This window comes from Pristis pectinata, chromosome 1 (genome assembly GCF_009764475.1).
Source record: "Pristis pectinata isolate sPriPec2 chromosome 1, sPriPec2.1.pri, whole genome shotgun sequence".
Taxonomy (NCBI): domain Eukaryota; kingdom Metazoa; phylum Chordata; class Chondrichthyes; order Rhinopristiformes; family Pristidae; genus Pristis; species Pristis pectinata.
This window is the reverse complement of record NC_067405.1, coordinates 59,874,570-59,899,646: the sequence shown is the minus strand read 5'-3', so window position 1 is coordinate 59,899,646 and position 25,077 is coordinate 59,874,570. Positions and strand designations below refer to the sequence as shown.

Below are 25,077 nucleotides of genomic sequence, written 5' to 3'. Positions count from 1 at the left end.
TAACAGCTGGGCTTCCACACTTAGTAATCCTTTCCCATTTCTGTAAAATTTGTTTACATTTATTGCAATTTAAAGACAATGCTTGTCCTTAATCCCTCTTGTAAACCTTTCATTGAACAGATTTAATCGGGAAAACAGGAAAGTTAGCAGATGATTCAAGTGAAAAAGCAATCGACTTTTTCTCCACAAAAACACATGAACTATTTATGTTTTCTCACAGGGTTATGATGCTGATTTACATCTTTGCATCATAACAGCCACCAATATATTTACTCACAAATTGGGAAGTGTGGGATTGTTCTTGTCTGGACCTCTTGCCAGATTTTGAGTTCTTTTTTCCCTTATTTTGAAAGCATGCATTATTAAAGAGAAATGAAAAGAAAACATGCATTTTACAGTTAAACACAAAATATTATACATAAGGTGTGGCAATGTGAGGACATTTCAAACATCTTGCTTTCTTTCCATCATTCAAAATAAGTCATTTTTCAAATTGTTAATTTTCATGTAATAATGAATTGAGATACATATCAATTATGATCTAATTGAGCAATGGATCAGGGTAATAGGGATGGAATCCCTTGTCCTGTTCCCACGTCTCTATCATTCTTTTTGATATATAATATTCAAAGTTAAACATGGTGCATATTGACACAAGAATGACCGATTCTTATAGCTTGTTGTTTGTTAGCATATCTCATGGCACCACAAAAGATAATCTGAAATGGTTTAAACTACAAGAAATCATAATGAATGCAGTTTATTCTGCCTTAAAGTGAACTACTGAGGAATAACAGAAATCTGAAATGTCCAAAGTGTTTTGTAGAAAAGTATGATATATACACACAACATATTATTTTACAGCATTCCAATAGTGTTTCTATAGCACTGTAGGCAGCATTATAACATCACACCATACTTATAATGCAGTACCTTTCTATTCTAATTTATTAACAAAAGTCGGCAATTTTAGTTAAATTATTTGAGCAAAAAAAACCCTTGTTGTAGTTTTCGTTTTTAATCAGGCCTACTCCTCCTGCTATTCTGAAGGTTACAAATATTCCTGTTACAAAGGGGTTGTATTGCATTCCAGGGTTTCAAACTGTGGATTATTCTGGTCAAGAAAAATGGGATACTGTATCGGAGCAAACCTGATGACTCAAGAACAAATATTGGGATCTTGCACTTCTAAGATCACCAGCATATAATTTTACCCATAAAAAGATCTGCAGGAGTTGATGAGTGCAGAGGTAAGAAACACCTGCAAAACCTCCACTGGTCAGCACATGATCCAGATGCGATATCTGGTCAGGAAAGGGGAAAAAAAAGTTGAGGCTCCCACTTCTGGTTCACCACATAATAAATGCTGCTGGATTCTGAATAAGGACATGATCTAGTTTGACTGTGTTTTCTTATATTAAGTGAGCTTGCTGATATTTACTGAATGGGCTTGTGCATTAACAATGGCCACAAAGGCAATGCCCGTTGCCTACAAGGATGGCACACAGGTTTTTATGATTTTTATGAATCAAAACACCCGCTACTTGTTTTGTTGCTGTAGAAGTAAAATATGCAGTGCTTACACCTTATGATTTACACATGAATCTTTATGAATCCATTTTTTCCCTTCAGCCGTTCTCACTACTCCCTATAGTGCATCAACATTCAGTGCAAAATCAAACCACAGGGAGGAATAGGTGCCAAAATATGTTATAATCAATTATCACAAGATCTATCTCCATTACGAACTCACAATGTTAGAATTCAAAATAAACCCTTAAAACATGAGTGAGTCATAACAGGGATCTTCTGCAGTGTCACTGAAATTGGGATGAAATTTGAGCTGTGTGTGGCATTCCCAGATTGCATGGTTTTTATTAATTGCAGTTTTGTTACTAACACCATGCAATCAGCTCCAGATATTCAGCTGTTCCCCATGAATGAGAACAGGTGCAGATAGACACTACTGCTTCCTCTCTCCTGCTAAATATAAACACTGGAGGCCAGAAATCTCATGCCAAGCAGCTTATCTCTTTACAATGTTTGACTGGGAACAGAGCTAGATATGTTGGCAAATTCTGCAACAATTTATTGCACTAACCCCTCTCTGTTTTTTTATTTAAGTGAATATTAACCCATTGATTGCTGACAGGGTGACCCCTATTTGGCTCACACACCATCACTGAAAAATACATTAATGAAGCCAGTCCAAAGTAAGGATACCATTATTATTATTAATAAACATGACTGGACTACAATATACTCTGAAGTCACAACTTCATCTTAAAAAGAAATTTTAATCTCACTCTTTTTGCTTCTTACTTTGAACTAACTTTTGCCCATATTGCGCATTAAACAATTGGTGAAGTACATTCTATCTCTCACAAGCATGTAGTAGTATATTAAAACAAAGATATTCTTTTTTTTCTGGTTCACTGTGGATTGCCACACGCTGTTGCCTGGGATAGAAACAAAGCCAATCTGGTCAAATGGACAACGTTACCCCTGATGATGGCATACTTCATTCCAAAAGCTGCAAGAAATTAACTAGGTTAGTCAGAGAATGCTCTACTTCTTCTTCTCCCTCCAGCCGTTAGAATCCAATTACTTGACCAATCTTATGGCCACCCTCTCCTCCTTTTACCTCCACCTAATGCTCGGTGTCCAAATATAGGTTTTGGTTGCATTCTGAAGTGCTCTGGCATATTATTCCACAATAAATACACTGTATGAACACAACTGAGTTTAGTTATTGTAAAGCAATACTAAACTGCCAATGCAAATCAGGAAGGATGCAAGGATGGTTGGTGTGGAGCATGCAGAGAGATTACATCAGCACAGCACGAGGCATTCTTTTGAAGTTGGGATTAGACAATGCTAAAAGGGCAGAACAAAGGAGGTTTGACACCACATCCGACCATATTGTTTCTTACTTGCCGTTGCTTGATGCTGGCACAGGGTAACAATGTAGTAAATGTTCCAGTGTTGAAATCCCCCACCTTCAGCACAAAAGAAAAATTGTATGCCAAGTTTAATCAGCAGTAGCAAGTGGCTGAAAGAAAATAAATAATAATAGACAGGCATTTTGGCCATTTGTTATTTTTGTTTTACTCCAGAATGGGGCATGAATTGAAGTTATTTCCCTTTACTCCAGAATGGGGCATGAATTGAAGTCATTTCCCTATATCATGTGCTGATCACCAATGATGAAAATAAAAATAACCAATAGAAAAGGGCATGTATGAGATATCACGTTATCCTTGTGTATTTGTGCATACATTATTTAGCTTCAGCTTGCTCTTGTCTTGTTTCTGCAAGTGTCCTGACAGATGGTACAACACAGCTCGGCTCCTTCTTCTGTTAGCGTTGAACCCTGGTGGCCTTGTGTTTTTGGAGATTTCCAAGTCATCTGCAGGTAACAAGAAATTGAGATTAGTGGAAAATTATAGTAATATGGTGATATACAGAAATGCCATTCTGCAGCACCAATTAATTTGTATCAGAGTGTTAGCATTCACCTAGGGGCTCAGGGTTCTGAGTTGAATCTACATACAATTCTACTTTGCTGAGAGCTGTTACTCAGTTGAGTTTTGAGTAAACGAGGAAGTAAAACCCACAACTTTCAGCCAATATTTTAAATATTTTATGGAGTACAAAATAAAGTCTGGAAACATAAATTCAAAATAAAAGCTGAAATATTAAATGAATGCTTAGAAACAATATTTTAAAGTTTCTTGTTCCATGTTTTCCTGAGGAATGTCAATAGTCACCCAAGGAAGACCCAAGCTTCCTGAAAGCTGTCATTCCAGCTAATGCACTGACGCTGAACTCTTTGTGGAGGCCACTGCCAGAAAAAACAATTTCCTGCAGTTTCCCAGTAGTTAACACTGAGAGATCCACATGATTAAGTTGTATGATGTTAGACCTGGTGCAAGTTCAGTGATACCAGCTATTTCAATGAAATGGAATAGCTCGAAGGGAAAGAGGTGTATTAAGGATAATGTTAGAAATAATTGTCAACTTAAACATATTTAATTGTTTTTCAGTATTTTGTACCATCTTGGAGTTTTAATTTGTTTAAATGCCTTTAAAATTAATAATAATTAATTTTCAATTTTTTTTTATATTTGTGAATGGCAAAGACTTTCACACTGTCATTTTGACATTTTTGATAGCTTGTTTAGCTTGGAGGAGTAATGTCAAGATACTTCTGTGGGTAGAACTTGCTATATATGATTAGATCTTCCTGTGCTGTGTAGGTCACACCCTTGAGGTTGGAGATGGTTTTGCCAGGCATCCATCTGACATACAGGCAGGTCTGGATCTAGCAGGAAGGGCAGTGGTGAGTGCAGATGGTTCGCCATTCCCAGGAGGAGTATTAAGGTAATTATGGCTAAGTGTACCACCAAACAAAAAAATCACTTGGAGCTCTTGCAACTTCATTGTATGTTACAGCAAGAATAGTTTGTAAACATTATAAGTTCTCAACAGATCATTGATTCTGGAAATGCTGGAGATGGCTGCAAATTCACATGGTTGTGGAGGAACAGGGAATCACTGAGAACCGAATTTCAGAATTTCTATGTTCTGTGCACACTCTAGACGATGCTGTGAGTTGTGATGCAAACAGCATGACTGCTGACACTTTCATTGTTGTTACAACCGCAAAATGCGGGCCAAATTACCTTTGATTACTTTCACAACTTCTGTACTAGTCCTATCTCACTGGCATACGGCAAGTATTCAGAACTATCTGTATTACACATTATTTGGGAGAATATATATCCAGCCACAAGCAGTGAGAAATTCCTTCAGTTCTTATTTACTACGAGATTACATTCAGCTCAAACTGATCTGACTTAAACCCAATGTGACCACTTTCTTGAGAATTTCCAATCATCTCATGGTCAAACTTCAGAGATTTCCGTAAGTACAAAAAACTGATGAGTATTTAAGCCACCTCTTTCTGAAATAACTTTGTCCCATGTTAACTTCTGAATTGGGACCATGTCCCTCAGGACTATAAAATCTTACTAACATCTTTTAGTTTATTTCCCCAACTAAACCATGCTTAGTTTGTTGAAGTTGAACCAATTTTTGTTAAAAAAATGAATTTAAATAACATTCAAAGGATACAGTTTATTTTATTTGTTTGCATGTGTTTTTAAGAAATTGATGTCTGGATGAATAATTAGTATCATCTATTACCTGACTGTATTTAGCAGAATTTCATTGTTAATGGATAATACAGAAATAGCGTAGGATACCCCAAGATGTTTAGTAGAACAACAATTGCATAAAACAAAGAAACTTCAGTAGAACTTAGGAAGAAAGAACCAAACTGCTGGAGGAACTCAGCGGGTCAGGCAGCATCTGTGGAGGCATCGTTTCGGGTTGAGACCCTTCACTTGGAGTAGGTCTGACCCACTGAGTTCCTCTAACAGTTTGCTTTTTGCTCTAGATTCCAGCATCTGCAGTCCCCTGTGTCTCTAAAGTTAGGAAGAGCCAATGACAGTATAAAGGGAACATTCACAAGACAGTAACTAATTACATTTGCCCTAAAAATGAAATCAAAGCGCCTCAAAAGAAGCAGCATGTTACAAGATAGGTTTTGTGCCTTACGTTGGGATTGGCAAAGAAACAGCCCTAAAACTGGAAACAGAACAGATATAGAATGAATACAAACTATGATCTCAACTTTTTGATCCATTTTGTGAGCCTCAAAATGAAAATTTTGCAATTATATTATTAAACAAAGCGCAGCTATGGTCTAGATAGTGTGATGTTTTTAAATTTTAAATTACAGCGATATATGATATAATCTATTATTTAATATTATTTATTTACCTTTGCTGTAATAATTTATACTTAAACTTTAGTTATTTTAATAATGATAGATGCCAATTGAATAATACAATAAATACATTCTTGAGTTCAATTTCATCTTTGGTCCCTCTGAATAACAGTTATTTGTCACGTAGTGTTGAACAATCTGTCTCAATTAACTATGAACACCTTTTGGTCTGGTGTTTGTTGGGTGGTCCAGGTAAATATTAACATGGCACCTTAGTAATCACATTTTCAATACATATCAAAACACCTTTAAGTGCACTTACAGTTGATATGGACATAATCAGCCAATTGGCAGAAAGCAAAGTCCCACAAACAAATGCAATGAATGCTCAGTTGATATTGCAGGTAACTGTCATTATCCCACTGCCAAATTAACATAATCTTAGTTCATAATTAATTTCAATACTGAGAGAGTGCAAAGTTATTTGACATATTGTCTGCCAGCTCAGGTAGATATAAAAAAACCTCATGATATGGCACTAGTTTAACTGAGCAACATTCCTTCTACAATCAACACCTGCTAAATCACATTAACAGATCTCACCACGATATTGTAAGGCATAATCTTCAGCCACAGAGTTTCTTACATCTCATTAGTTGGGCATATTGTAAGGTATAATCTTCAGACACAGAGTTTCTTACATCTCATTAGCTGGACCCGATACGTTTTGCATCATATATATACAGAATGTTACAACAAAATACCCCCACAGATGACCAAGGCCTATGTCTACAAGAAGCCACAGAAGTCTGAATATACTGCTGTCATTTAAGGTTTGATCAATAATAGTCATCCATGAAGAAAGCATGATTACTTTGACTGAGATTAAAATATTTGCTGAGTAGGCCTGAAAAGCCAAAACAAAAACCAGAAAATACTGGAAACACTCAGCAGATCAGGCAGCATCTGTGTAAATAGGAATGGAGTTAATGTTTCATGCTCGTCAGTCTGAAAGTTAATTTTCTTTCTCTTTCCACAGATGCTCTCTGGCCTGATAAGTGTTTCTAGCATTCTCAGTTTGTGTTTCAGATTTCCAGCATCTGCAGTCTTTGTTTTTGTTTCTTAGATCTGAAAAGCCCCTCTTTTCAAACTACCAGTCACAATGCAGCAGAGCTCTGGATGGAACCCACTAAGAATTGTGTTACTCTGGATTGGAGCTAACTCAGACATTTCCACTATATGATTCATCAAAATGTTGCAATTAATCTGGAATACAATGGTTTGATCATTAGTAATCCTTTCATGTACTTTTGCATCTAAAAAATTAGTACATTTTCCTTCACAGCAGATGAGTGAATAAATATTAAAATTCCAATTATCACATCTGAACATTTTAAATAATTGAATAGTTTAAGCAAATATCAGCTGCTCCTTCTTCAAATGGGTCTCATCTATTACTGTGGTTGTTTACTGAATTAACTCATAATAATGAATTAGGAAACCAATTGGGAGAGCAGCAACTTTCACATGAGTTCAGTAATTGGTAACTTGCAGAGAGATATTGAATCCCAGTTTAATCTAATGCAACCTCTACTGGACCCAATGGAGGAGAAATATTGTGACCATTGTGACTAGTGGGTGGAAAAATGGAATTGAAATATACCCTATTCTGAAAAACAGAATTGAAATCCTCTATGCACCTTCGCAGCTATTAACGTTGGCACCTCTGGCAGAATGAGAGTGATTAAAACATGAAATGGACATTTATTCTGAGAGAATGTACAAGATGCTGGAAGTACACAGCAGGTCTGGTAGTATCAGAAGAGACAATATATAGATTACTCTTTTAGGTTAAGACCCAGTTCTGTTGGGGGACTTCTCCCTGAAACACTGCTATATATTGCTTTAGTTAGGTTAAATTGGTTTCTTAAATTATGCTTTCCCAAGCATGCTATCCCAGCTCTGAATTACTGATGCCAAAAGAAATATCTATTGAACACATTATTAAAAGGATACACTAATTAAATAAAATGGATTACACATGGAGAAGTGTTTATTAAATTCATTTTCAGGACTTGGGTGATACCAGCAAGGCCAGCATTTATTGCTCACCCTAATGCCCTCAGTTTTTATGAACAAGGGACCATGCTCTCTGTTCCCCACTACCCCATTAACCTATATTCCAGATGACCTCACTTACAGCTTATCCCCAGAGCAACCCTGGCCTCACCTTATTAGAGATATTCCCCTTTGTCCTACCCATCTCTGCCCCATCTTCCCTGCAACTTAATACTAACTTATTTTCTCTCCTTCCCAGTTTTAACAAAACATCTTCAGCCCGAAACAATAACTCTGTTTCTCTTTCAACAGAAGCTGCCTGACTTGCTGAGTGTTTCCAGCACTTTCTGTTCGTATTCCTTCCTTTCTGAAGTCTTTTTCCCTTGATGCCCATTAACATCATTTTTATCAAATTCTACTTTTGGTCAAATGCTGCCTTGGTTTCAAGGACAGTCACTCTTACCTCACCCCTGCAATTCAGCTCTTTGGTCCATGTTTGTCTGGAGCTGATTGATCTCAACTCGGCATCAGCGATTAGGTTATTGGTGAGTACGTGCCGAATGATCACACTATTAGCGATAGCATCCATCACTTTGCTTATGATTGAGAACAGACTGATTAGGTGGTAATTAGCAAGATTGGTTTAAGAATAACCCTCCTGAGGGAATTTTAAATGGGAGCATAGAAGTAATCCTATAATATTAAATACGGGTAATGGATTCACACTGAAAGAATTGTATTATAACTTAGTTACTTTTCTCCAGAGAAAAAGTGCTATTGCATTTGAAAGTAATTTGAGTGCATGATATTTAAAGTATAATGTTAATATAAATAAAAATATAAATGATATTTAAAATACAAAATAAATATAAATAAAATATAAAATTAAGTAACAAATGGGATGTAAGATGGCTACAAATGGATATCTATAAGTCAGAGAGCAAAGCTTTAGAAAATGGAGTATAATGTGAGAAAATGTAAAATTGTCTATTTTGGCAGAAAATGTAAATAAGACAAACATTATTTAAATGGTGAAAGACTACAGAAGGATCTGGATGTCCTAGTGCATGATTTACAAAAGCAAAAATGCAGATACAGGAAGGCATTAGGAAAGTCCATTAAACATTATTACTTACTACTAGGCAAACTGAAAACAAACATGTCAAGGTTATGCTTGAGTTATTGGTGGGATCTCAACTGACATACTGTATACAATAATAGTCTCCCCATTTAAGGAAGGATGTTAATGCATTGGAAACATTTCAGAGAAGGTTTACGAGACAAATATCTGGAATAGGCAAGCTTGCCTTTCAGAAAACTTTGGAAAGACTAGACTTGTATCCACTGGAATTCAGGAGAGCGAGAGGTGACTTGATTGATACATACAAGATCCTGAAGGGTCTTGACAGGGTGAATGCAGAGAGGATGCTTCCTCTTGTGTGAGAATTCAGAACTAGGGATTGCTGTTTAACAATATCACTGGAGCAAACTTCTTTCTCTCAGAGAACTGTGACATTTTATAACTCTTCCTGAAAGCCAGTGGAGCAAAGTCTTTGAATATTTTTAAAGCAGAGGCAGACAGATATTTAATATGTAAGGAGGCAAAACGTTACCATGAGTAGATGGAAATGAGGTTACAACCAGATCAGCAATGATATTAAATGGCGGATCACGTTTGAGGGGTCACGTGGCCCATTCCTGCTCCTATTTCATAAGTGTATGTCTTTTTTGTTGTCTTAATACTGGAATAAATTAATGTAGCCTGAGATATACTCTTCCTGAGTGTTAATGTTCTGTTTTAAATTTCATGAAATGTTGATCTTCACAGACACATCTTAAAATTATCCTCGGGCAATTAACCTTTTAACGATACGTCTTCTCAGGTTTTTTTTCTATTTTGCCAAGTATTGTGAATATGCCTGTTGATATCACAGGTAAGTTGTTAATTTGAAGCCACTGTAGAAATAGTTAATCATATTACTACAGTAACTGTCATTGGTACTGTTCTCATCTCTGTTTTATCATATTACACAGGTCTGTCAACTTGTGAGCTTCAGATATAACTAAGTAAAATAGAGCCATAGAATTATACAGCATGGAAACAGGTTCTTCAGCCCAACTCACCGTGCTGACCAAGTTGTCTTCCTGAGCTCGTTCCATTTGCCTGCATTTGACCTAAACCTTTCCTGTCCATGTACCCTGTCGAAATGTAGTTGTAATTATACCCACCCCTACCACTTCCTCTGGCAGCTTGTTCCATGTATCCACCACCCTCTACGTGGAAAAACCTGCCTCCTAGGTCCCCTTTCAAACTTTCCCCTTTCACCTTAAACCTCTGCCCTCTAGTTTTAGATTCTCCTACCCTGGGAAAAAGACTGTGACACTTATCAATGCCCCCCATGATTTTAAATACCTCTATAAGGTAATTTCTTGTGAATCTTTCCTGTACCCTCTGTAGCTTAATCACATCCTTCCCAGAGTGTAGCAATCAGAACTGCATACAATATTCCAGGTATGGTCTCACCAACATCTTGTACAGCTGTAAGATGACATCCCAACTCTTGTACTCAATTCTTCAGTCTTCAACACCTTCTTCACCACCTTGTCTACCTGTATTTCCACTTTCAGGGAAATATGTATTTGTACCCCTGGATCTCCCTGTTTTACATCACTCCCCTGGGCCCTGCCATTCACCCTGTATGTCCTGCCCTAGTTTAACTTCCCAAAATGCATCACTTTGCCTGACTCAAATTCTATCTGCCATTCCTTGGCCCACTTTCCCAGTTGATCTAGATCCTGTTATAGCCTTAGAAAACGTTCTTCACTTACTTAGCATCCTTCCTTTTTCATGTCCCATGAAGCTATGTTATAGTTAATGAAGTCATTGTTGAAGTACTATTATGATGCTGGCAATATCCCATGAAGATGAACACAGCAAGCTCCCACCATCAGTAATGTTTTAAGCTTGAGATGATTTGTTTGTAGTGATGTTGATTGCACGATTACTTTTGGCTAGGACTCCCCTACTCTTCTTTGAAAAAACATCCAAGAGAGCAGATGGGGCATGGGTTTGAAGTCTGTTCTGAATGACAGCAGCTCTGCCAGTGTAGCATTCATTTAATCCTATACTGGAGAGTCAGCCAAGAGTTTTCTGCTCAGGTCTCCTTCCAGAGTGGGACCCAAGCCTGCAGCCTTCTGACTCAGTTAGGATCGCTATCAACTGAGCCACAACGAAGGGAAACAATTGGTGATTCTGAACCTTGGACATTATCTCGTGAAAATTGCAACAGGGACAGAAATCTTATCTATAATGGAGCCTGAAGCATCGAACCCAAGAAATATATTCAGAGTAAAACATCAAAAAATGTTACGAGAATTCAAAATTCCTGTTGCAACTGAGTTGAACAAGTACAATACTGACAGTAACAAGAAGTTAACATTCAGCAAATGGCATTTCTTTTATCCAATTTATATCTCAGCATTTTCTATGGGAGACTTAACAAAATTTGTGCAGCTAAGGCATATTTCACCTTCTTGAAAAATATATTTCTTCACCAGAAAAAGATACTAAGCACCAAACAGTCTGGAACCCCACAGCAACAATATTTTGATCATTAAAATGCCTGTAAATTATTCTTTTTTATTTCCCACAACTGCACTAATTTTGAGTCCAACCAGCCACCTTTCCTTGGCTTTTACTTTTCTGATCAGTATATCCTGTATAAGCTTGTTTAGTGTGTTGCTAAATCCATGCTGACTACATCAAAAGCTATCTTCATCAATCCTCTTTATTGCTTTCTCAAAATTTCAATTGTTAGTAAAATTTGACCTTCCCTTTACAGATCCATGCTGACAATTCTTGATTAACTTGTGTTTTTCTGAATGCTGAGTTACAGTATCCCTCAGAGTTACTTTAACTAATTTGCCACCACTGAGGTTACACTGACTGGCTTGCAACTACTTGATCAATCTTTTTCTCCCTTTACAAACAACCATGTACGTTATTAATCTTCCAATCCTTTGGCCCTATATCATCAGCCGAAGAGGATGAGAAAATGATAGTTTAAGGCCACACCACTTCCTCATTTGCTTCCATTCACAGCCTGGGTAACAATTAATTTGAAATTGGTAATTTTTCTATTTTGAAAAACACCGAACCACTTCATATTTCCCCTCTCTCTATTTTTATTATTTATAATCTTTACTATCTTCCTTCCCAACTACAATGTCTGTGTTTTCTTCCTCTTTAGTGAAGAGGGATACAAAGCATTAGTTTAGAACCTTACTCATTTCTTCCAGCTTCATGGACAGGTTCACTTTTGATTTTACTTGCTCATTTTTTCATGTTTTGTCTTGCCTTTGCAATCTATTTTTTAATGTCACATCTGTACTTTTCAAATTCCTCCAAGCTTTCTGAATATTGAGCTCTTCGAATCTGACATAATCTTAATTGGATTATTCTATCCTCATTGTTCCTTGACAAGGGGTCTTGATTTTGGAACCTTTCCCATTTCCTTGGAAGAAACAAAGCTATAGCTGAGTTCACTGGAAGATTTGGCATCATGGAAACTGCAAATTCCACAGCACTTTCTGACGTAAGAGTTGAAGTGGAATTAAGAATAAAAGCAGGTAATGTTGGAAATAATCAATAGGTCAGGTAGCATCCGTGGAAATGGAAACAGAATAAACCTTTCGTGTCAAAGACCCTCTATCACAACTGAAATCAGGGGTGGAAGTTGAACCTTCCCTCACTATGACCATACATGCTTACTAGACTTTGCACAGATCATGTTCCAGATCTAGAAAATACCCTGTTAAACCAGACCTCCAAAGTAATTTTCACTGCTTATTTTTCCACAGTTATCATTGCTCATTGTGTAAAATCTATTACATTTGCTCAGAGAACTAACCAAGGAATATGGAGAAATTCTTCAAACTCTAATCATTGCACTGAGTGAACATCATGCTCAAAAACTTTTGATCCATATTGACACTCAAAACCCAGTGCTATCAACTATGCCTATAAATATGATTACAAATAAAGAGTCACGTTTTGAACCTGATAGAACAACAACACTTGATGCAAGAGCATATCTGAAAGCACATTTAAGGCTGGTTTCTTAGGAGACCCATTTTATGTAATTGTGAATATTAATTAATGGGTTGCAGAGTCACAACCACCATTTATATTTTATAGTGAAAGCTTGGCTATCCTCTTGCCTATCTGATGCATCCATCACTGGGACCCAAATACATTAGAATAATGTTAATTTTGCAGCTTTTATATTTGCTGTTAAATGGCATGCAGCCCAGAGATGATGTGCACAAACTAAAGCTTGAGTATTGGCAAGGTCCAGAACTGAGTTGAAAAAGGGCTGTGGTATTAAAGTCTCTTGTCAGAAAGAATTGAACCACATGGATTAACATGCTGTCTAACAATCCCTAGTTTGGTCAACATTCATGTAGTCAACAAACCTTGAACACGATCAGCACATTGTGGCATTCCAAGCTTGTGCTGCTACTTGGAGTAAGAAGACATACAGATGTAAATATAGCCTGAACATCCCAGGGGCTGAACAATAACAGTTCTATTCCCTTTTTAATCAATTAATGTATTAATTTGCAGATAAATGCATGGTGCCCAAGGCACCATGCTAAAAAATAGTCAGCATCTTTTTCAGGAGATGCAATTGGTTTCTCAGAAACTTAAACATTGGTTTGCATAAAATGTACCATTTTGATTTCCAGTGATTGTTGTGTTAGGTAGAAATTCAAGATACACCACTTCTGAAAGTCTTTTCTGCTAATCATGCTCTGAATGTTGCAGGTAAACTGAGGAAGAGGTGAGTAAACTAATGGAGAGGAACTAGGTCATGTTAGTAATAGAATGGGTGTAGTGTTAAAGGATGATAGAATTAGAAGCTGACAGGAAATCTGGGTCAATCTGAAACAACAGATGGGTTGGAGGAGTGGGCTTCATATCAGTGGTGAGATTTCAGAGTTTGGAGGAAGCCCATGTTTTTGCACCCAGAGGCTTAATTACTTTAATACTCACAGGCTCCTTTTTCATTTGCTGTTCCTGTTCATCTGGTTGCATTGTATTATCCACCTCCCCTCTTTTTGCTGACCTACATTGGTTCTAGGATCTACTATGCTTCAGGTTTTAAACTCATATCCTCATGCTTGACTTTATTGCTGTTACAACTGTACCTGGATCACCTACAAATCCCTTCAATCTTCTCCCCCTCCACCAATAATTCTATGTCTGCAAGATGTCAGGACACTGCGAGAATAAAATATAAAACTTGATATTGGAAAATAGAACTAAACTCGTTTGGGTTAACATTTTATTAATTTCTCTCAGTTCTATATCATCACTATCAGCAGTCATTTATCTCCAGTTTCAAACAATAACTATAAAGAATTTTAATTTTCCTCATAGCATGAAATAAATCATAAGTGTGCTTCAAACATCATTACTGACTAGTTACTTAACCCACATTTAGGGCAAAGTAGTCTGATGTAACTTTAATTACACAAGACGCATTAGTGACAACAACACAGACATTTTGTCTTGCACTCAACTTACTGCTGTGATGTAAATTATGCCGTTAAGAGCACACTCATGCATGCTGTGAGTACCATTAAAATTACTGATAGTTACTGGTTGAAACTGGGAAGAGCGAATAGTTCTTGCAAACTAATTATATTTTTCCTTTCAGAAATAACAGACTACATGTTCACATTCAACATCATCTAGGGACAATTATAATTCTGGGAGATGGTAGACAGGGTGGAAAGTGTGGATTGTGATGGGAAAGGGAGAGCAGGCTTGGTTTGACAGACTTTCAGAGAAACTGAATTTATCTGCAAACTCTCCAGTCATGAAGATACTACTTCAGGTGCCAAATGTTCACTAGATCAAATGAGATATAGCTGAAGTTATCACAGAGGTGTCTTCCATTGGGGCCAGTATGTTATTGGCCCAACTAGGAAGAAGGCATTGTTGGATCTGATGTTCAAGAGAGAAGTGAGCCTTTTAGGTAAAGTATCAGTGGGAGTCCATTTTGGTAAAAGTAATTGTTATATTGTAGGTTTTAGATTAGTAATGGAGAAGAATATAAAACAAATCTGAAACAAACCCTATCTATCGGAAGAAAGCAAACATCAATGGAATGACCTAGGGTCTAACCAAGATAAAATGGAACAGATTGACAGGAATCACTGCGACCTTTGACATGTGTCAGGAACAGGCTTAGTACATTCCCAAAAGAATGAAGGGCAAAGACACTAAACGCAGGGCTCCTTGGATAATAAGGAGATTGAGAATATGACAAAACAAAGAAAAAGGATGTGTTTTGCATATCAGGTAAATTTTCAATTGAGAACCAGGCGAAATACAAAAAGTTGAGAGAGGAAGTGAAGAAAATAAAACTGGCTGAGAGGGATAGAATGGTAATTAACATCAAAAAAAATTTTCAACTGCCATGTACAAGGTGAGTTGTAAGAGGCAGGGTGGGATCTACCAAGAACAAAATTGGTACATGTTTAGAAGTGAGGGTAAAGGTAGAATTGTGAATGAGTACTTTGTATTGGTGTTTGTCAATGAACAAGATGATGTCAAAATATCATTCGAACTGGAGATGGACAAGGCAAAGAGTAGGGAAGGAATTGATAAGCAGAAAGTGCTGGTTATGCTTGGAGCAAAAAAGAACAGACTGCTGGAGAAGCTCAGGAGGCCCAGCTGCTTGACCCACTGAGCTCCTCCAGCAGGTTTTTTGCACCAGATTCCAGCAACTGGTGCAGTCTTTTGTGTCTTCTGGTTATGCTTGGGATGGACCATGATCACCACTTCTGTCATTCAATTTCTCCTGGTCTCCATCCCATCAGACCTTCTCTTTTTGTTTGCCTTCGTACTGCTGCCATTTTTTAACTCCTCCCAGTTCTGCTGAAAGGCCATTGACCTGAAATGTAAACTCTGTTGCTAAGGGAAATGGGGGTTAAGATAGTGGAAGGGCTTGTTATAATGTTCCTATATGGCCTAGATATGGGGCAGGTGACAGAGGATTTGAAAATGTTCAAACATGGATATGATGGACCTAATGTAGGCAAATGGGATTGGTGTAGATGAGCAAAGAGGTAGGCATGGATATGATGGGACAATGGGCTCACTTCTGCACTGTACTATTCAATGATTCTACGACTACTCGTAACTAACGGCCAATAATTTTAGCATCTATGGTGGGTAAAGATTTGAAACAAGTTAATAAAGGAGAACATAATTTATTTTTAAAATAGATTATATTTGATCAAACTAACTGAACTTTTTGATGAAGTAACAGAGATGATTGATGAAGGAATGCAGTGGATGTTATCAATGTGGATTTCAAGGAAGCATTTGACAAAGGACTTAATGCTGTGGCAGCAGTAAGAATCACATCAGTTAAGTACAAAAGGGCATAGATGGGCTAGCTGACTGGGCAGCCAAATGGCATATGGAACTTAAAACAGAAAGTGTGAGGTGATGCATTTTGGCAGAAATAGACAAACTGGCAGATCTTCAATAAGTGTTTAGGAACAGAGGAACCTGCCAGTTCATTTGCATAGACATCTGAAGTTTGAGGAAATAAAGTGAGAGTAGACAGCAAAGCATACAGGGTCTTGATTTTCATTAAAAAAACGTATTGACTTCAAAAGCAGAATTTATGCTGAATCTTTTTGAAGCTCTGGTTAAGTGACATCAAGACCACTGCATCCAGTTCTGGTCACCACACTTCAGAAAGATGTGAAGGTCCTCGAGAGGATGCAAAGGACAAAGGATATTAGGTGCAAGGTTAGGTCAGAAAAGCTGGGACTATACTTTTCAGTGAAAAGGAAGCTGAGGGTTGATTTGATATAAATGTACGGGATCATGACAGATTAGTAAAGCTGGGCAAAAAAAGGTGTTCTCATTAGCTCTTCATGCAAGGATTAGAGAACACAGATTTTGGGTTTGGGGCATAAGAGAAAGGGAGAATGTGAGAAAGAGCCTTCTTATGCAATGAGAGGTCAAGGCATGGAGTTCATTGCTTACATTGGTGGTGGACAAGGATTAAAGGAATTTAAGTTCCTTAACTGTGCAGTTGTAAAATTTCAGACTGGTATGATTGTATATCTTTGGCCATTTTCTTACTGGTCCACCGTACCGACCCATTTTCACCTCTAATGGTGGATGCAAAGGAAATTGGATGGACACTTGAGGGAAGTAAATTTGCAAGCTTAGAGGAATAGAGCAGGGGAATGAGCCTAACTGGATTGTCCTACAGAGAGCCAGCATGAACTTCATAGGCTAAATGGGTTGCATCTCTGCCATTATGACTCTTTGGGGTTGTACATCTGTGGCTCTCTTAATGATAACTTCCTAATGAACTCATTTTACAGACATTACTCAACTAATTATTGTCCTCTGGGTTGGATATTGGCCACTTCCCTTGTGCACAAATCTAAATTTTAATGTAAAGCTTGGATAGTAGCAGTTATCACTTGGATATCCTTGCATGTCCCTTTGGACTGCACTTTACAAATCAGCAACTTTCCATCTTGAGTTTATATATTCATATTTTTCTAGATCATATTTTACTTGTGCCAATGTTTGTTAACCCAAATAAAAAAGTGAGCCAGCAACGTTTTACTTTGCAATTACAAGGATGTTGTAAAATATACTGCTTAGCTAAGCAAGAAAAAAAGATAATCGTGGGCATTACAATGCTATCAGGAGTTTTCTTTTAAACTATTTCTCCTGGCATTGAGCTCTATGTGATGGGAACATATAATGGGAATTGGGTATAAAGGTCTGTGCTTTCCATGCAATTTTCTGGCCTTTTGTCGATTTTCTTTACCCACAAATAGGCTTTATACATACAGAAATTGTTGGAAACTTGCAAGAGGTCAGGCAGCATTTGTAGAGGGATAAAACAGAGTTTACATTTCAGGTCAATGTCTTTCAGCAGAACTGGGAAAGTTCTGCTCAACTTTCGATGCACATGACTGTCTTGCTAAGCACAGCTCCAATGCCATATACAAATTTGCCGACAACATTACCATTGTTGGAGGATTCACAGGTGGTGATGAATCAGCGTACAGGAGCGAAATAGGAGACCTAGTTGAGTGGTGCCGCAACAACAACCTCTTGCTCAATGTCAGTAAAACTAAAGAGTTGATTGTTGACTTCAGGAAGGGGAAGGAGGGCGAACATGTGCCAGTCTACATTGGAGGATTGGTGGTAGAGAGAGTCAGCAGCTTTAAATTCCTGTATGTTAACATATCAGATGACCTGTTCTGGGCCCAGCACTTAGATGCAATCATAAGGAAGGCGTGCCAGCGTCTTTACTTTCTTTGGAGGTTCAGTTTATCACCGAACACTCTAACAAACTTCTACTGTTATACTGTTGAAAGTATCCTGACTGACTGCATCATGGTTTGATACAACAATTCGAATGTGCAGGAATATAAGAAGCTGCAGTGAGTAGCGGACTCAGCCCAATACATTCAGGGCACATCCCTCCCCACCACTGGTAGTATCTCCAGGAGGTGCTGCCTCAAGAAGGCACCATCCATCGTCAAAGATCCCCACTATCCAGGCCATGCCATCTTCTCGCAGCTACCATCAGGCAGGAGGTACAGAAGCCTGAAGTCCCACATGACCAGGTTCAAGAACAGCTACATCCCTTCAACCATTCGGTTCTTGAACCAACCTGAACAACTCTAATCACTACAGTTTAGTGACACTATGACCACTCTGATCACTTTGCACTAAAATGGACTTTGTTTTTACTTGTTCTAATTGTGTTCTTTCTTGTAAAAATTGTATATAATTTATGTTTATCTTGTGAATGCTGCTCATATCACGCCATGTGCCTATGATGCTGCTGCAAGTAAGTTTTTCCATTGTATCTGTGCCTACATGTACTTATGTATATGACAATGAACTCAACTTTGACTTTGAGTTAGAAAATGGGAGCAGGACAAAGACAAACAAGAAAAGGTCTGAGAGGTTGGAGACCAGGAGAGATTGAATGTCAGAAGTGATGATCATGCTGGTTGAAAGAGGGTGGTAAAGATTAGTGAGAAATGAAATGTGTATCTGGAGGTGTTGCATACGGGTGTCAAGTGAGAACTCTCCCCACAGATACTGCCTGACCTGCACAATATTTCCTGCACTTTGTTTTTATTTCACATTTCCAGCATCTGCTGCTTTTTTTGTATTTTTATTGTTGAATTCAGTCCCAAATTGTACTGTTTGAAACACACTTGTGTAATACTTCATGCTGAGAATCCTGAAGGCTTTGAGGTTTTGTTCCTTGAACATACATTGAGCTTCAATGAAACAGCGTAGGAGAACAAAGACAGAGACCAGGGTGGGAATGAGGTGGAGAAACATATCCACACATATAGCAGACTTGACTCCTTCTCTTAACCTACTGGCTAGCATGATTGTACGAAAATACTTAAGTTGATACTCTAATAATTATTAAGGTTTAGGGGAATATGGACGAGCTCAAGTAGCCAGCTTGGTCAGCACAGATGATTTGGGCCAAAGGACCTGTTTCCGTGCTGTATAACTCCATGACTCTATTAATTTGATTTTTCAAACCATATACTGACAAGTGTTAATGCAGTACAGAAGGGAAATTTATGCATTTATGCATTCACCAATGTCTTGCCATATATATCAAACCCTAAAAAGCAATAAAATGGATGCTGACAGCAGTATAGCAATTAATTATTCTTTGATAAACATGGTAATGTTACTTCTGCTGCTTGTTCTGTTGTCAGGGTCTGTCATGGCAGCAAGAAAAGAAACAGAAATATGTTTCACATTAAGATCACATACATTTAATGAGAAGTTCAATGTTGTTTTTAGGGATATGATTAAGTGTTCAAACTAATTGAGCTTCAATGTTGTAGTTTTGCTACCATCTGAAATCACTGGCTTTTTACCTTATATTGTATCTTTCTGCTTAATTAACCATCAAGAAAGGCCATTTAGTTTATAATGATGAGTTAATATACATGGCTTGCTAAGCACAGAATCAGTGTGAAACTGATTACTTAAGAATAACTAGAACATGCAAGAGAATTCAAAACTAGAAACCATAAATATGTATATAGGATAGTCACTTATAAAATCAGAAATGAATTCAAGAGATTTGGCTTTACTCGAAGCAGTGATAATCCTATTACGTTGAGACAAGGGGCATAGATCTTTCAGGGAAGGTGGCTAAATGCGTGCATATGAGATACAATGGGAGAAGGCTCACAAAGAACAGAGCCACTTGCACAAACACCTGCTGGAACAATGGCTGGCTCAGGTTTTGAAGGAAGTTACATAACTATAGTCAACTTTCTCTTGCTTCTTAATTGTGAGTTAAGGCTGACAGTGCATATTTGTTTACTTCTTTCCTGCAGTATTCTGACTGCAGCTGCGCTAGATGGGAAAGTATTACTTGGAGGCCAATTATTTGCCTGCAATAGACTCTTGACTTGCAGCTTACAGAGTGGGATCTTTCATTACTTGCCATCTCTGCATTTCTGTAACTTTCTGCCGAGTGCCACATGCACAAGCTTGAAACTGTAGATGAGCTTTTCTGCAAAATTCACCCTTCCAAGTTTTCTGAGAAATGATAGTGTCATTATGTTATAAATTCCCTGACGTGATTGTCAGCAGAAGTGCCAGTGGATATTGACTATGCACAACAATATTTGGGCAGGTGCATACTAATTTCATGGTAATGCTGAGAATATATCATCTGCAGTGTTATCTCATAAATGCCTTAACCTTCCTCCACGTAACAAATGCTACTATTACATTCCTAGTGACCAATAGGGATTCAAAATTTCAAAGACCAGAAAATGTTTACACCAAGAAACATGGAATTAAATCGATATAAAACAACAGTTTATAATCAGTCAGGTCAAAGGAAATATCACAAGAAAGACAGTAATAAAGCTGACATTGGAAGGTCTACAGGGGTCAGGACAGTGCAAAGCTTGCACCTCTATTAATTGGACTGTATTGGTATTGGTTTATTATTGTCACTTGTATCGACGTACAGTGAAAAACTTGTCTTGCAAACCAATCATACAGGTCAATTCATTACACAGTGCAGTTACATTGAGTTAGTACAGAGAACGATTATAGTAAAGGTAATGAGTAGATCTGTAGAGAGTAGCTTGCAACGTGTCGCCATGCTCCGGTGCCATCTCTTCCATGTTTTCTAGCAGGTTAGAAAAATGCAGGCCAATATGGTAGAACTAATGGTTTTTAGTAATTATACTGTGATGACAATCACAGATCAACGTTGTCTCTGTACAGGAACAGTGGAAGTTTGAGCTATCATTTGTGAAACACGACAACATCCTCAGGAATACCGACAGTTATCTTCTTTGATTACCGTAGTTTGTAGAAAAGAAATGGCAGAAATTAGGCATGTATACATCAGGCAAAAGAAGCAAAGTATGATGGATAAATACTTCTTGCAAATATATTGAAGAACAGAGAATGTACACTACTGCCAGGTGCAGAAAATTGCCATTTCTTTAACAAAAAGCATGAGAGGTACAGCCAATGATAAAGATGTATCATTCAAAAACACTAAACACTGTCAGACTGTGTCCCTTAACCTGTTTCCATCAAGACATATATCATCAGAAATGTTATGATGATTTTAACAGGATTGAGATCTGACCAAATATTCCCCTGATATCAGACAAACCTCAACAGACCAAAACTGAGAATGTTTCAGACCCTTGCCTACTTTTATTTACTCTCAAGTAGATGGGTTTCATGTTCTTTTTTCAATAAAGGCAAAGCCACGAATAGGATTTCCTGAAATGTAAATGTTAGGGTTATAGTGACAGGTCACTGGCCTTGGTGTGCTGCAGCCAACAAACAGCTGCTCCAGCGGTCTTGACAAGGAAATGGCTTTACTTTCCCTATTTTGTTATCCACCCAAGTATTTTTCCTCTGTGAACAAATATATTCATTCAAAAATAAAGTGCTCCATTCCCCAGTGATTCAAAAACATCACCAATAATTGGCTGAGCAGTACAAATTAGAACCCCTGTTCAATCGCTTGCCATTGCTGAGTTGGGTGATCTCACCTGGAGTAGCAAAAGGAAACCATAACTGATCTTTGCAGTGTCAGGGTAAGAAGGGGAAAACTGGGCTGGACTCCCTCCAATAACACCTGCCAGGTGTGAATGTGTGCAGACAAGGTTTGTGAGGAAGACCAAGTGCAGCTGGGTGACGGCTACATGCTGTGAACCTCCTGTAAGAGGTTCATACAGGGAGTAATGTAAAGTGTTTCACAAATGGAACATTTGAAAGAAAGCTGCAGAAGAGTTATAGATAATCTATGTGCTATTTAAACATGCAGTGGGACATGCAGACACAGGGAAGTGGCATGCAGAGTTAACTTCTATATCATAATGTAAAATCATATGGTAAGATAATCGTATATTTCTGCCCCAGAAGAGTTAGGCTTGATTTGTGCAGCTGAACCAAAAGGGTCAGTAGTACAAATAAAGAATAGACAACCTATTGGAATGTTCTCTTTAAGAAAATTTCTCCACCAGAATCACATAATTATAGTAGAACTTATAGCAACTCTATGGCAAATAGGAGCCTTGGCCAGCACAAGACCATGTCCAGCAGGGTAATGCAGATGGAGATGTGCAGGAAAGACTCAAGTGATCTGTCATTTTCAGATAAGCAGGCTGCAAAATAGCCCAGAGTGGAATAGAGATAAAAGGAGCCACCAGCTTGTACCCAAAACAATTATCTTCTGCAGGAATGCAGGGAGGGTGACAGGTTTGTAGAGCACAGGTGATCACCAGGAAAAATGTGGCGACTGATAACAGACCTGTTGAGTACAAATGATCTGGTGAATATAGTGAATAATTAAGCAGTGACTGGGGTGTTTTGTTATGATCAGATACTGACCAGAGGTAAGGGTCTTCAAGGCACATGAAAATCAAAAGTAGCTGATAATGTACATCCTTGCTTTGGATTGCTTACAACATAATTACTGAACCTCTGTGCATTGATGGGGTTGCTGTAACTCATCTCCAAAATGTACATATTAATACTATGCTTTGTATGATTGGGGGAGTGTGCGGACCTGTAGGGTGATGGGACCCTTGTCCCTGCTGCTGGTGAAAGACAAGTACTTCTCTCGTTGATCTAGGTACAGACTCATATGAATGATTCTTCTGCTCCACAACAAACACTGGAGCAGTCAGGTTGAATGGTCTCATTCTCTGCCATTCTCTTGATGTGATTCTATACTTTAAAAATTCCTTTTTCAGGATGTGGCATCTCTGACAAGCCAGCATTTATTACCCATCCCTAATTACGCTTGTGAATGTGGTGGTGGGCCACTTCTTTAACTCCTGTAGTCCTTCTGATTAAAGTACTCCCACAATGCTATTGGGCAGAATGTTCCAGGATCTAGATGCAGTACGATGAAGGGACAGTGATATACTTCCAAGGCAGAATGGTGTTCAACTTAGAGGGAAACAACGTTTGTGGTGTTCCCATTACCAGCAGTCTTTGTTCTTCTTGATGGTTAAGATTGTGGGATTGTGGGGCGGCACAGTAGCTTAGTGGTTAGCATAACGCTATTACAGTGCCAGCGACCCAGGTTCAATTCTGGCCGCTGTCTGTAAGGAATTTGTATGTTTTCCCCGTGACTGCATGGGTTTCTTCCGGGTGCTCCGGTTTCCTCCCACATTCCAAAAACGTACGGGTTAGGAGTTGTTGGCATGCTATCTTGGTGCCGGAAGCATGGTGACACTTACGGGCTGCTCCCAGAACATTTTACTGTGTGCATTTCACTGTGTGTTTTGATGTACATGTGACTAATAAAGAAATCTTATCTTACTATCAAAATAGCTCAGGCAAGTAATTGGAGTGCATTTTGTTTTGGAAGGCATCAGTGCCTCTATGTACTGATTGTGTAACATAAATATTTAGGGTGGTGAATGGGATACCAATCAAGTGGGCTATTTTGTCCTGAAGGTGTTGAGCTTCTTGACTAGTGCTGGAACTGCACTCCTTCAGTCAAATGGAGAATATTTCAAAATGCTGCTGACATCTGTTTTGATGAAGAGTCTCTGACCTGAAATATTAATTCTGTTTCTCTTTTCTCTTTCTGTTTCCAGCATTTTCTATTTTTATTTCATTATCTTTAAAACTGATGTCTTAGATAAACTAAATCATCAAAACATCATTCATAAGTCAGGCCGCAGACAATGCAAAACGTAAATTGCAACTATTGCAATATTAAAGTTCTATTTTCTGAAGAGAAGGCACAATCAATATTTCTGTTATCTTCTATGAAATCTGGTTAAAATTGTTAAAATGATTTTTGAATCAGTTCCTTTCTTAAATCTATAAAGCACCAGTTAAGGTGGGAGAAAAGAGAGTGAATTGCTCATCTTAAGGTGAGATAAGAAAATCAGAGAACTGCTGCACCAGACAGTACAAAGAAATAGTGCTTGCTGTTGATTTACAAGGAAGATGCTCACAAAGATCCTCCAATCACATGGACAAGAGCATTCTCCTTTCTGAAGCCTGTTACCATTCAGCATCATTTCAAGATATGCAATCAAGCTGACCAACCAATCATATTAAAGAATTGTTCTAGATGACAAACCACAAAGAAAAAAGCATTTTTTTTTAAAAGCACAGGCGTTCAAGATTGACGGTCAAGAACCCTACAAGAAGTCCAGGTACGACCTATGGAATGCCATTGTGAGAGTGAAAAGGCAATTCTGTGTGAAGATGGAGACTGTGGCACGATTTGCATGCCATTACTTCCTATAAGGCAAAACCTAACAGCATAAATGGCAATGATGCTTCACTCCCCGATGAGTTCAATGCCTTTTATGCACACTTTGAAAGGGAGAGTAACACTTCACCTGTGCGAATCCCCACATCATCCGGCGACCCTGTGGTCTCTGTCTCGACGTCCTTAAAGAGGGTGAATGCACTTTCTGGTGTACCTGGCAGGTCACTGAGAAGTTGTGCCAACCAACTGGCTGGAATGTTCAAGGACATCTTACAAGCCAACATATAGGTTAATAAAGTTAGTTGCAACAAACAACCTCTCACTGCTGCAGTCGGAGGTTCCGACCTGCTTCAAAAGGGCATCAATTAGACTGGTGCCCAAGAAGAGCAGGGT

The 25,077-nt window shown here is 38.1% G+C and overlaps 1 protein-coding gene across 1 annotated transcript in view; it reads right to left on the bottom strand.

Annotated features, from left to right (window-relative positions):
- The window catches only part of kcnh3 (potassium voltage-gated channel, subfamily H (eag-related), member 3), a 518,086-nt gene that overhangs the window by 219,982 nt on the left and 273,027 nt on the right, over positions 1-25,077 (bottom strand). The window contains exon 4 of the mRNA XM_052023088.1: positions 3,279-3,409. Coding sequence (XP_051879048.1) covers positions 3,279-3,409 — 131 coding nt within the window. The remainder of the gene's footprint in view (positions 1-3,278; positions 3,410-25,077) is intronic.